The sequence below is a fragment of the Myotis myotis genome, unplaced genomic scaffold (genome assembly GCF_014108235.1).
Source record: "Myotis myotis isolate mMyoMyo1 unplaced genomic scaffold, mMyoMyo1.p scaffold_m19_p_47, whole genome shotgun sequence".
Taxonomy (NCBI): Eukaryota; Metazoa; Chordata; class Mammalia; order Chiroptera; family Vespertilionidae; genus Myotis; species Myotis myotis.
In genome coordinates, this window is record NW_023416354.1 from 219,530 (window position 1) to 232,487 (window position 12,958).

Here is a 12,958-nt window from a genome sequence, read left to right on the forward strand (position 1 = left end):
CACCCACCGCATTATGTCTCTAAAAATTGTTACGTGGCAGACAAAAATCTTCTAATTATCTAATCAAAATATGTACAAAAATGTAAGTAACTTCCCACCCCAAACTGAATTTGTGCGGCGGTTGCCGCTGACGGCAGAACGGGAAAACCATTATTATTTTATTGTCAAGGATAATGCTTCTCCCTTTGTTCAACCACATGGGCGATAATCACTCCTATAGGTTTGTGGGGTTTTTTTATTTTTAATTGATTTCAGAGAAGAAGGGAGAGGAAGAGAGAAACATCAGTGATGAGGATCGATCGGCCGCCTCCTGCACGGCCCACACTGGGGACAGAGCCCGCAGCCCAGGCACGTGCCCCGACCGGGATTCAGACTGTGCCTGGTTCGTAGGTTGACGCTCAACCACTGAGCCACGCTGGCCGGGCTATGGGTCTTTTTTTAAACCAGAGTACGTTGGAATTCTTTAGTGTGTGTGTTTTTTTTGGGGGGGGTGTTTTTAAGTCTGGGGGGGATGCCATTGCAGTGGGGCCAGTTCGAAGGAGGAAAAAGGGGCCGTATTCTGGGCTTTACCCTTCGTAACAGAGCCTATGGAACAAAACGGTCTCTGCATCCCCGGCTCCCACGCCGGCGAACCGTGCAGGGGCACGCGGCGGAGCTGGGCCGACCGAGGCCTACGCCCTCCCTCCGTGTCCGGGGTCTGGTTCGCGCAGAGAACACTCGGGCTGCAGATGCTGAGGTTGGAGACGGAAGGCTGGACTTGGGGGTGTAGGCCTGTCATGGGCTCGGCTGCATCACAGCTTCTGCATAGTTTGTCTCAAATATCGCTCTGGGCGACGAGCTCTCATTAAAAGGACCGATTCCTGCCGGCTGGCATGGCTCAGTGCTTGAGTGTCAGCGTGTGAACCAGGAGGTCAGGGGTTCGACTCCTGGGCAGGGCACATGCCCGGATTGCCATCAGTGATTCTCATCATTGATGTTGCTATCTCTTTTCCTCTCCCTTCCTCTCTGAAATCAATAAAATATATATAGTTTTTAAAAATTATTGATTCTTTATCTGACATTTAAAGTGATTGATTACCGATCTGATATTTACATTTCACAGGGGCCCTGCATTGTTACTGGGTAAATCCGCCTACTCACAACCTGCCCCTCCCCACTCCTCCTCCTCCTCCTCCCCCTCCTCCCCTTCCCCTTCTTCCTCTCCCTCCTCCTCCTCCCCCTCCTCCTCCTCCTCCTCCTCAGAGAGGCCTGCACAGCATCTACATAATTATCCTCATTTTACAAACTGATACGAGAATGAAAAGCTGGGGGAAGAGTTTAAATAATTTCTTACTACATTTATTACTCACGCCTCCAGTCCCAACGGGGAAAGAAAAATCAGACCGTGCCCTCAACGCGTATTCCAAACGCCCGACGCAAAATCGCGCTCGCTTCCTCTCGCAAAGGCCCCTTGAGAGAACGGGGAGCTGCCGGGGGAGGGGGGGATGTGTGTCTGGGGGCCCTGAGGTGCCGGCGCGGGGCTTGAGGTTTCCCGAATCCAGAAATGAAGTTGGGGAAGGAACAGACAAAGGCAGCCGCCCATTGTGAGCGACAGAACAGGGCGCGTCTCATACAAGGGCCTCCGGAGGCCGCTCGCAGCGTCGACAGGACAGAGACGGGGGTCGGGGACACGGGGCCTGTCAGCGCCCCCAGCACCTCAATCGTCCTAAACGGGTTCTAAAGCCGCTCGGTCACACTGAGGGGGAATAATGAGATTGTGGGGGGCGCCGGGGGCGGGCGGCCTTCCCCTCCGCAGGGGAAATACAACAGGAGGGGCGGGCCGGCTCATCTCCACCGTAAGGTTAAGAACTTGAAGGTGAGTTATTTTCCTGCCGAAGGGAACGGAAGTACAAACTGCCTCTCACCGCCCGCCCTACAGGGTGGGAGGAAAGGTCAGCGGTGGGGGGCAGGGATGGGGGGAGCCCAGCCCTTACACTGACTCTTTAAACCAACAGCCCCATGGCCACAGGCCCCCCACTTCATTGGGGGGGGTCCCTGGCCTTGCTGACTGGAGAGTTCTGATTGGGTGTGAGCAGCTGTCAGTCACACACAGGCCAGCCCTCGGGGACCTTCCCCAGGAGAGGGGAGTCCGCAGAGACAAGAAGGAGCTGCAGGAGCAGAGATGGGGCATCTTTTGAGGTTAAGCCTCACCCTGGAGTATTTTCCCATTGATATTTTTCTTCTTTTTTTAGAGAGAGTGGAAGGGAGGGAGGGGGAGAGAGAGAGAAACGTCGATGAGAGAGAGCCGTGTGGCCTCCCACACGTGCCCCCACCCGGCGGGCAATGGAACCTGCAGCCCAGGTACGTGCCCTTGACCAGGAACTGAACCCACCACCCTTTGGTGCAGGGGGGGAGGGGGGCTATTCTCTAACCACTGAGCTACACCAGCCAGGGCTGGGGTCCTCCTTTTTTGGAAAGCTTGGTCCTCCTGCTCTGTCCGCACAGTAAAACCCAACATCCTAAAGCATCAGAACTTTCCAGGCAGTTGTGAGGCCCAGGCAGGTGGCTCAGGGGTTGAGCGTCCACCGAGGAACCAGGAGGTCAGGGTTCGATTCCCGCTCAGGGCACAGGCCCGGGTTGTGGGCTTGCTCCCCTGTAGGGCCCGTGCAGGAGGCACCCGACCGGCGATCCCTCCTCATCGATGTCTCTCTCTCTCCCTTCTTCTCTGAAATCAGTAAAGAGATATGCATATATTTTTTAAAGTGTTCTTTCTGTGACAGAAAATGCGTGTCAAGTTGTTGGGTGACATTTCTCTGCGGACGAATGGGCAGGCAAATGCACCGTGTGGGGAGGGGGCTGACCTGGGGTGCGCCCTCCTGGGGACCCACGTGGGGACGCAGAAGCGAGGTTTCCCGTGTCCCACGGCCCCAGCGGCACCCCCGTGGGACCAGGCTGCATGCCCCGTGTTTGTGCAGGAAAGAGAAGAGAATTCAGTTCAGACGCTGCAGGGCCGTCCGAGCTCCCAGGACCTGCCTTCTCCCGGCCCTCGGAGGAGGGGAGAGCAGTCAGGCAGGTGATGGATGCCCGCAGGATCGGCAGGCACCGACGGAAACGCACGCCCCGCGTCTTGACTCATCGTCGGCTTTGATCCCAAGTCTCGACGGCAGCAAATGGCGGTTCTCGGATGAAGGCGCCGCCCGTCTCTTGCAGGCGGTTCCGCGGGCTTCCCACCCACTGAGCTGGTTGGGCTTCCTGCATTAAAAGCCTTTTAATCACACCTGCCGAGAGCCTCTCCCATGCGGCACAGCAACGAAAAGTCATCGCTCCGCCAGCCAGCCGAGCCCGGGCCCAGGGCAGCTGTGCAGACACTCTGCACACCCAGGAGGCCCCCGGCTCTGGCAGCGTTCCTTTCCCTGCCCCGACATCAAATACAAGAGCAAAGGCAGGCCTGGCTGGTGTGGCTCAGTGCACAGAGCCTCCGCCTGCGGCCTGAAGGGTCCCGGGTTCCATTCCCGGTCAGGGCACAGGCCCGGGTTGCGGCCTCGATCCCCAGTGGGGGGCGTGCAGGAGGCAGTCGGTCCATGACTCTCTCATTGTTGATGTTTTTTTCTCTCTCTCCCTCTCCCTTCCTCTCTGAAATAAAAAAATTTTTTTTAAAAAAGAGAAAAGGCATAACAGTGTCTACAGGTGCCTCTCATTAAGGAGGGTGTTTTCTGCTGCACGTGGGCCGTGAGGGAGAGGAGATGAATGGAGTCGTTTAACGGCCGGGGTTCCCGTGGCGGCTCCTTCTCCGGCTCCGGCGTGGCCTGTGCTGGGAGCCGCAGGGGCGCGGGAACCTTCTGGTGGTAAAAGCTCCGCGCTGAGCCCCGCGGCGAAGGCCTGGGCGGTGCGCACGCTGGTTTCCCCCACGGCCCCCCAGCCTCCTGCCAACGTCCTGAAATGGTTCATCCCCCACAAAAACTGGCTTTGATCAGAGGGTTTGGTTCCTAAATCTTCTCCTTCTGACGGGTCCCTCTGACCCCCCCACCCGCATCCCTTCCCCAGCTCACTTCCCAGGCCCCTGGTTCGGCTCTACTGACCCCACAGCTGTGTGTCAGCAGCAGGGAGCCCGCGGGCCGGGTGGGAGGGAGGCGGCCGCCCACGGTCACTAAGGTCACTCCATCCACACCCCCAGCGTCTCACCACATGCGGACCTTCATTTCCCCAAACACTGGCGACGCTGCAACACATTTACTTATTTATTTATCCTCACCCAGGATATCTCTTATTAATTTTTAGAGAGAATAGAAGGGAGGGATGGAGGGGGAGAGAAACAGAGAGAGAGAGACATTGATGTGAGAGAGAGAGAGAGAGAGAGAGAGAGAGAGAGAGAGAGAGAGACATCGATGTGAGAGACCTATATTCATTGCCTCCCACACGCTCCCCAACCGGGGCCAGGGATGGAACCGGCAGCCCAGGTACGTGCCCTTGTCGGTGCCAGGTGACCTGGGCAGCCGTGACCGAACCAGCGACCCTGCGGTGCTCGGGCAGACGCTCTAACCACCTGGACGCACGGGCCAGAGCCTGGCCTGCATTTTAACGGGCTCGCGGGAACGGGCGCGCCTGCCGCCCTCCGGGTGCGCCATGAAGCGCATTAGGGCCTCCGTCGGTGTGAGACAGAAATAAGCGACTAATGAGACAATGAGGAATTCATTCACTGCCCCGGCCGGCGGGGCTCAGGGGTTGAGCGTCGACCTAGGAACCAGGAGGTCAGGGTTCCATTCCCGGTCAGGGCCCAGGCCCGGGTTGCGGGCTGGATCCCCAGTGGGGGGCGTGCAGGAGGCAGCCGGTCCGTGATTCTCTCTCATCGTGGATGTTTCTCTCTCTCTCCCTCTCCCTTCCTCTCTGAGATCAATAAAAATATGTGTTTTTTTTAAAGGTAAAGTGTTTTGTTTTTTGTTTTTTTCAAATAGATCCATGAGCCCATCCCACAGGCGCTGAGCTTGAGGGAACGCGCGGGTAGAACCAGGCCACAAGAAAGAAGGTCTCAACGTTTATTTCCATGTTAAAAAGGAGCGCTACCCTGTGGTTAGAATATACTTTATGCTGGAAGATGGGGTCACTTTATTTCTGAAATGGTTCCAGAAAAAAAGAAAAGGAAAAGGAAAGAACAACCCAGACGTCATGACGCGTGAGACTGAAACGTCCCGGCAGGTCCCAGCGACCGTCCCACGCGCCCTCCCCTCCCCGGCACCTCCCGGACTCCACGCCCTTCGCGGTGCTGCCTGCACGCGTCCCGCCATCAGGCCACACGCCGAGCCCCACGCCTGCACCTGTCAGCGCTACGGCTCTGCGTGCTCGTATTTGAAAGGTGCGTATCCCCACACGCCTGGAGTGTTCCGTGTGCTGCTTACATGACATACAGGCATCTCTGCTGTCCATGTGTTAGCATGACTCCGCCCCCGGTCCCTTCCATGCCTGGGAACACGGGTCACCCCACACGTGTGTGCGTTGTGGGCGGGACGGCTGCTGGGCGTGCGGGCCACCGGGACGTGGTGGACAGAGACCAGAACGGAGAATGGAGACCATTTTTGAGATGATTGGAGCAGAAAACCCCGGGGGGGGGGGGCGACAGGGGGGACCCACCGAGGGCAGCGGAGTGTCCCCGCCGACAGACAGACAGACAGAGCCTGGGGGGGCGCACCCCAACATCAGAGACCCACTCTAACACAGCGGACAGACAGCTGAGGACACCCACAGCAGCCGACTTGGTGAGACTGACAAGTGCGTCAGGCACCTCCTGCGGTGGACGGTGTGGGGGGCAGGCGTGAACCCCGCTTCCCCGCGTGGGGGTCTGTGCATAGACACCCCGTCCGTGTAGAGGGGTCATTCCAGTCCGCCCAGTGGGTGAGATACGACAGCCGAGAGATCAGGGTTCCCTCCTGGGGCCGCAGCTGGGGGACCCCGGCCTCCAGGCCTCCACGTGGCTGCTCCTGCTTCTCTCCAGGCCGCTCCCCGGGGCGCTCTGGGAACTGGGTCACCTCTCGGCTGTCAGGTCACCTGGGCCCCTGGGAGCACGTACCCCCACCCCCGACTCAGAGTCCACAGCCCAAGGCCCCTCCCGAGCCGCTGGCGTCTGGGTTTGGGGGGATGCGGGGGGCGGAGGGGGGGGCCGAGGTGGGGACTCGCCCACGGTGCATCCTGCGGGACCCATTGCTCAGGCATCTGGGCCATGAACCCCGAAACCCCGGCGGGCGCGGGGCCGGCCGCTGAGCTCAGGCCTCCGTCGGTTAAACGGAGCGGCCGGACGCCCGCAGGTCGCACCCTGTCGGCTCTCTCCCCACCGGAGCCGTGGCTGGGGGACGTTGGGGGAGGATGGTCTGGGGAGGATTCCTGCATGTCGCTGAGTTAAAACGTCACCCCGCCTGGTAAAAATGGTTTTTGTTCCGGGAAAACGGGAAGTTTAACCTGACGCGAGCTCCTGTGCGAGCTCCTTGCCGTGTCTGTTGGTTTCACTGTGGGGTCGGTGCGGCCGCTGCACCGTGGGGAGCTCTTCTAGCCCCAGAGATGCGCTGGGGGGTGGGGGGCTCCCCGCGAACCCCGACTCGCAGGAGACGAAGCGCTGTTTGCGGGTCACGACTGTTCTGCAGCGTTCGGTTCCGCGTAGAAAACCAGGAGGACGCGCCCGCCCTCCCGGCACAGCCACAGCTTCCGAGAGCCCATGTCCCGCGACACCAGCGGGTCCACAACGAGACGGAGGGGACACGGGGGAGGGGAAGCGCCCGGCGCCCCGGGGGGTGGAGCGTGGGGGACAGGGAGACAGCAAACCGGACGCGGGAGACTCCCGGACCCCACGCGGGAGCACGGGCGTGACTGGGACGCGTGGAAATCGAACGGATGTCAGAGGGGAAACAAAGACATTTCTTTTCTTCATGTTTCCCAAAGGCCGGCGAGGTCACAGGAGGCGGCTGCAGAGGCGGGTGGAAATGAGGGAGCCGGCCGCGCGCCCCGGGGGGCACCGTCAGCAGCTTCCAGGCGCCCATCCCAGGCCAGGCCAGGGCAGGGGCGTCCATCCCAGGCCAGGCCAGGGCAGGGGGCGTCCATCCCAGGCCAGGCCAGGGCGCCCGCTGTGCTTCAGAGGGTCCAGGGCTGGACAAGTCACACCGAGTCCTCCCCGCGTCGCCGGCCCAGCGTGCGTCCGGGGCGACAGGCCATGTCCTCTGGGCTGGGTCTGTCCGGTCGGAACGGAGCCGGGACCAGGCAGCGGGTAAGACTCGTGGGAGCATTTCTCCGGGACCCACGGGCGGCCGTTTCAGAGACATTTCCCAACTTAAACCCCAGGAGGTCAAGGTTCGATTCCCCGTCAGGGCACCTGCCCGGGCTGCGGGCTCGATCCCCAGTGCGGGGCGTGCAGGAGGCAGCCGATCCATGCTTCTCTCAGCATTGATGTTTCTCTCTCCCTCTCCCTCTGAAATCAATAAAAATTTATTTTTTTTAAAAAACACCCCAGCAGCTCTACTCTCGGCGCTCTGCCCTGCTCCGGTGGGACCCCCCTGCAGACACCGCGCCGTCCCATCCCATGCGCCCGCCGCCCGCCCTGCCCCCCCGACCGCGAAAACAGAAGGCATAAAGGTGAATCCCACGCACGCACACACGTGCTGTGCTCACATCTGGTCCCGCAGCCTCTCCATGTAGTCCCGGAAGTCCCGGGGGTCCCCCCGCCCCAGGTCCGGGCACACCCACTTGATGCTGTCCTCGCCGTGGAACAGGATGGAGTCGGTGTAGGGGCCGCCCTCCTCGGGCAGGATGGTGGTGTAGGACGTGAACTTGACCCGCTTCCTCTTGGGGGCCGAGGGGGTGGCGGGCGGGCGCCGCGGGTCCTTCTCGTAGACGTACTCGGGGGGCCGGAGCAGCTGGCTGGGCAGCGCCTCCTGGGAGCCCCCGTTCAGGAGAAAGCTCCCCTCCTCGAAGGGCAGCCCCCGGTCCAGCCCCGGGGCACACTCCTCCGAGGGCAGCGTCACGTCCACCGGGCTCTCCAGCAGCTCCACCTCGTGGCCCAGCCACACCCAGTCGTGGGAGTGCGGGAGGGCGCCCTGCTCGCTCACGGAGAACCGCTTGTGCCGGTACCGGAGGGCGAACGCCACGCAGTTCACCAGGAAGACGAGGATGGCCAGGCAGAAGACGCCCAGCAGCGCGTACATGCCGATCTCCAGGTCGGAGAGCCCCCGGGAGGCCGCCGTGAGCTCGCCGGCCGCGGGGTTGGGCCCCTGCGACCGCCCCTGCGTGGGGAAGCTCGTGAAGGCGTCGGGACCGCCGCCCGGGGGCCGCTTCGCGTCCTTCCTCCCCAGGGGGGGCGGCGGCGGGGTGGCGCTCCGGTTGGCGCTGTCCCGGTGGCCGGCCGGGGCGCCGTGGGGGGGCCACCCCGGGGCCGCCCGCTCCCGGCCTCCCCCGCGCGGGATGGAGTTGCTCAGGGGGTCCTGGTACTCCCGGCTCACGCCCTCGATGTCGTTGGTGGCTCCGTGGCCCCGGTCCACGTGGGGGTCGAACTTGACCTTGACGTGGCCCTTGCCGGCGGCCAGGACGCTCTTCCTCTTGGTCTTCTGGCAGGGCTCGCTGATGAGCATCTCCAGCTTCACCAGGGGCCCCTGGCCCTCGCCCTCCGCCGCCACCACCGGCCACTGGGGCTGCAGGTTCGGCCGCACGGACGCCACCATCTCGTCCAGCGACGAGACGGACACGGAGAAGTCCTGGGGGTCGTAGATGTCCAGGGGGGTCACCGCGCCGTCGCTGAACAGGATCCAGGAGCTGACGATCGCCTCCTGGGGGAAACCAGACCAGAGCGTCCGTTACTGTTACCGCCCGCGGGTCCCTTCAGGTCGCGGCCGTGAACTGAGCTCCTGCCTGGCGCCCCTTAAACGTGCAAACCCGGGAAAGGAAACTTCGGGAGGGAGGCTTTGGTCGGTTGGTTTTTATGAATCCTCACCCGAGGGTGTTTTTTTTTTCAATCATTTTCAGAGAGAGTGGGAGGGAGGCAGGAGGGGGAGGGGGAGAGAGAGACATCGATGTGAGGGACATGGGATTGGTTGCCTCCCGACTGCAGCTGGGGGCCGAACCTGCCACCCTTCGGTGGGAGAGCCGGCGCTCTAACCACTGGGCACGCTGGCCGGGGAGGAGCCTCTGTGCTTTATCGCTTTGCACAGCCCGGGGCACACCTGGCCCGCTGGCGTGAGGAGCGAATGCCATGCTCTCATTAACATGCAAAGTGCATGCTAATTCATGCATCCAGGCCGCGGGATTCGGCTCTGACCTTTCGAAAAACACTGGGAAAGGTCAGGCGATTGATGGAGCCAAACTCAGGTGCCGCCCGTCAGCCTCCTGGGCAGCCACCCCCCACCCCCAACCTTCCTTGTCAGGAGGCCACGAGGGGCAAAGGCAGAGGCGTTGGTGGGAGGAGCCGGGAAGAGGCTCTGATGCCCACGGGGACCGGGGCCCTTGCCCAGGACCGGGGGTGGGGGGCGGTTTAAAGGCGGGGAGCGGGTCGGAGGTGACGAGGCGCACGGTAGCTCCCTGGCCGCCGCCCCTCGCTCAGGAAGCAGCCGGGAGCGTCCGGCACCGACAACCACGCGCTTTAGGCGCAAGTGAAACCCGTGACCCTCAGGTCGAGGCCTAGGTGACCTCAGTTCGAGGCTGAGCAGCGGCCGACAAAGCAGACGGCACAGGGCACAGGGCGATGGATGGAAACAGACACGAGGATGTCCGGCCGGCGGGCTCAGTGGCTGAGTGTCGACCTGTGAACCAGGAGGTCCCGGTTCGATTCCCGCCCAGGACACAGGCCCGGGTTCCGGCTCGATCCCCAGTGGGGGGCGTGCAGGAGGCAGCCGGTCCATGGCTCTCTCTCATCACTGACATCTCTCCCTCTCCCTTCCTCTCTGACGTCAATGAAAACATGTTTTTAAGAAACCACGTAGGACAAACGTGTCTGCCCCTGAGCAGTGCGGACAGAACCGGCGGGTGGGAAGCAGGGGGCAGCTCGGGCGCCCCAGCCCCGGCTCTGAGGGCGGTGCTGACCGCAGGGTGGACGGGGAGACGGGGAGGTGGTCTCCGCTGACCGAGGACACACGGGCTCCGGGGCTCACCTGCCCGGGGGCCTGGAGGACGTCCTGGGCCGTCACCGTGGCGACGATGGCTCGGCGGTCGTCCCGGTGCGGCTGCAGGGAGAGCGACAGCCCGGCCACCAGCTGCACGCCCAGGTCAGCGATGGCCACGCGGTCCTCCAGCACCGTCACCGTCTTCTCGGCCAGGATGGAGTCCGACAGCGGCGAGAGGACCTGCGGCAGCGAGAGCGCTGCCGTCTGGGCGCCACGCTCATGTGAACCCCCCCTCTCCCCGCGGCCCCCCCCCCGGGTCCCACCCCACGTTCTCCGCCAGCGGAAGGCTGATGGGGACCCTGTGCAGCCAAGCGCTCGCCCCGCCTGCGCCTGGAGGCCTGAGAGGCACCATCCTGGTCCGCTTTCCTCCCTTTTGCGCAGGCCCTGGGAGCGGCGGGGTGACCTCCCGGGGGGGCTTCCTGAACTGGAAGGCAGCACGGAGCCCTGGCCGTGTGGCTCAGTGGTCAGAGCGTCGGCCGGTGCACCAAAGGGTCAAAGGTTAGAAATCCCTTGGTCGGGCACATGCAGGAGGCAACCCATCGATCGCGCTCTCTCTCTTTCTCTCCCTCCCTCCCTCTCCCTCTCTCCTCCCTTCCACTCTCTCTAAAAATCAATGGGAAAATATCCTCGGGGGAGGACTAACCAAACAAAACAAAGCAGCAGGCACCCTCCCTGGCTGTGGCCGGAGAGTCCTGTGGGAAGGGCTGGATCGGGCTGGATCGGGCGTCGCTGACGATGGAGCGGCCGCAGGAGGGGCAGAGGGCGGCCTCGGGAGCAGGGAGGGACTCTGGGCCGACAGTCCACACCGACACCCCCGTCCCACCCGGAGGAATTCACCTTCTAGCAGCCTGAGCCGGAAGGAACCCTCCCCCAAAGCCCACAGGTGCCAGCCCAGCCCCCGCCTCCACCTGAGCCTCAGGGTGCCCTGAGCACAGACCAGAGCCCAGGGTCAGGCCAGAACTCAAGACCAGGCCAGAACCCAGCCCCGGGACCCTGAGAATCAGTGGGGCTTAAACTGCTCAGTCTCCGGGAATCTGGGGCACATGACGGGAAAGTGAAGAGAGTAGAACGCGTCCCTTCAGCTGTGTCGCAGGTAACTCTGGGACGTCTAAGGTGCCGTCGCTGTGAGCGGTCACGTCTTCCGTCTTTATGAGGCCACGCTGCGCCCTGTGCCCACAATCACCACCAGCACAGGCCCGGACATCGCCGGACTGGAGCTGCAGTGCAGTGGAGAGCATTGCACCGCAGGCTTTCTTATTTTTACTGCGTGTTTTCAATACTTTTCTGTCTGCTGTGCGAGGTCTGCCCTCCGGGTCTGGAAAATAGAACTGGCTCTCACGGGTCCTGCCATCTCCTCCAGCGACGTGCAAAACGCCAGCTGCACCGGGGGAAACTGCTTACGCCGTGGGCTTACTGTAGCTCAGGTAAAGGAAATTCTTTATCTTCCCTGAAACGCTCTAAGAAGCAAAAATTGATTTGGTTTCCAGTGACGGAAATTGGTAAATAGAGCGCCGGCCTCAGCACTGAAGGGTCTCGGGTTCGATTCCCGCTAAAGGGCACGGGCCTGGGTTGTGGGTTCGATCCCCACCCCGTGTTGGGGTGCGTGCAGAGGGCAACCAATCGATGTGTCTCCCTCACATCGAAGTTTCTCTCTGCCTCTCTCTTCCGTCCCCGCTCTAAAAACCAATTGGGAAAATATCCTCGGATCCGGGTTTTTTAAAAAATTGGTGAGCACAGAACAGGGGGCAGAATCTCGGAGGGAAGGCAGGGAGGGCGCGTGGGTGGGAGGTAATCAACCGAAGACCTGTGTGCACACATGCGTCACCCGTGGACACAGACAGCAGGGAGGTGAAGGCCTGGGGGCGGGGCCTGGAGGGGGTCAACGGGGAGGGAAAGGGGCATAAAAACATAAAAATAAAAAAATTGGTGACTACACATGCAGCCGGTGGCTCTCACAGGTGCACACGCACACGCACGCACACACACTCACACACACATGCACACACTCACGCACATGCACACACGCACATGAACACACGCATGCGCTCACACACATGCACGCACACGCGCGCGCACATGCACATGCACACGCTCATGCACACGCACATACACACTCACACTCATGCGCACACGCACACACTCACACACGTGCACACACGCTCGCACACGCTCGCACACATGCACATACACACACGCACTCATGCACACGCACATGCGCACACGCATGCGCTCACACACAAGCACACACTCACACGCATGCGCTCACACACAAGCACACACACGCATGCGCTCACACACAAGCACACACTCACACGCATGCGCTCACACACAAGCACACACTCACACGCATGCGCTCACACACATGCACACACTCACACGCATGCGCTCACACACAAGCACACACACGCATGTGCTCACACACATGCACACGCTCACACGCATGCGCTCACACACATGCACACACTCACACGCATGCGCTCACACACAAGCACACACTCACACGCATGCGCTCACACACGCACACGCTCGCACACATGCACATACACACACGCACTCATGCACACGCACATGCGCACACGCATGCGCTCACACACAAGCACACACTCACACGCATGCGCTCACACACAAGCACACACACGCATGCGCTCACACACAAGCACACACTCACACGCATGCGCTCACACACAAGCACACACTCACACGCATGCGCTCACACACATGCACACACTCACACGCATGCGCTCACACACAAGCACACACTCACACGCATGCGCTCACACACATGCACACGCTCACACGCATGCGCTCACACATGCACACACTCACACGCATGCGCTCACACACAAGCACAC

The 12,958-nt window shown here is 61.6% G+C and overlaps 1 protein-coding gene across 1 annotated transcript in view; it reads right to left on the reverse strand.

The window, feature by feature from the left end:
• Positions 1-4,998: 4,998 nt before the first annotated feature.
• Positions 4,999-12,958, reverse strand: part of TMEM132B (transmembrane protein 132B) — a 67,979-nt gene continuing 60,019 nt past the window's right edge. The window contains exons 8-9 of the mRNA XM_036307427.1: positions 10,095-10,286; positions 4,999-8,777 (exon numbers count right to left, since the gene is read on the reverse strand). Of these exons, the coding sequence (XP_036163320.1) occupies positions 7,623-8,777; positions 10,095-10,286 (1,347 nt within the window). The 3' untranslated portion in view covers positions 4,999-7,622. The remainder of the gene's footprint in view (positions 8,778-10,094; positions 10,287-12,958) is intronic.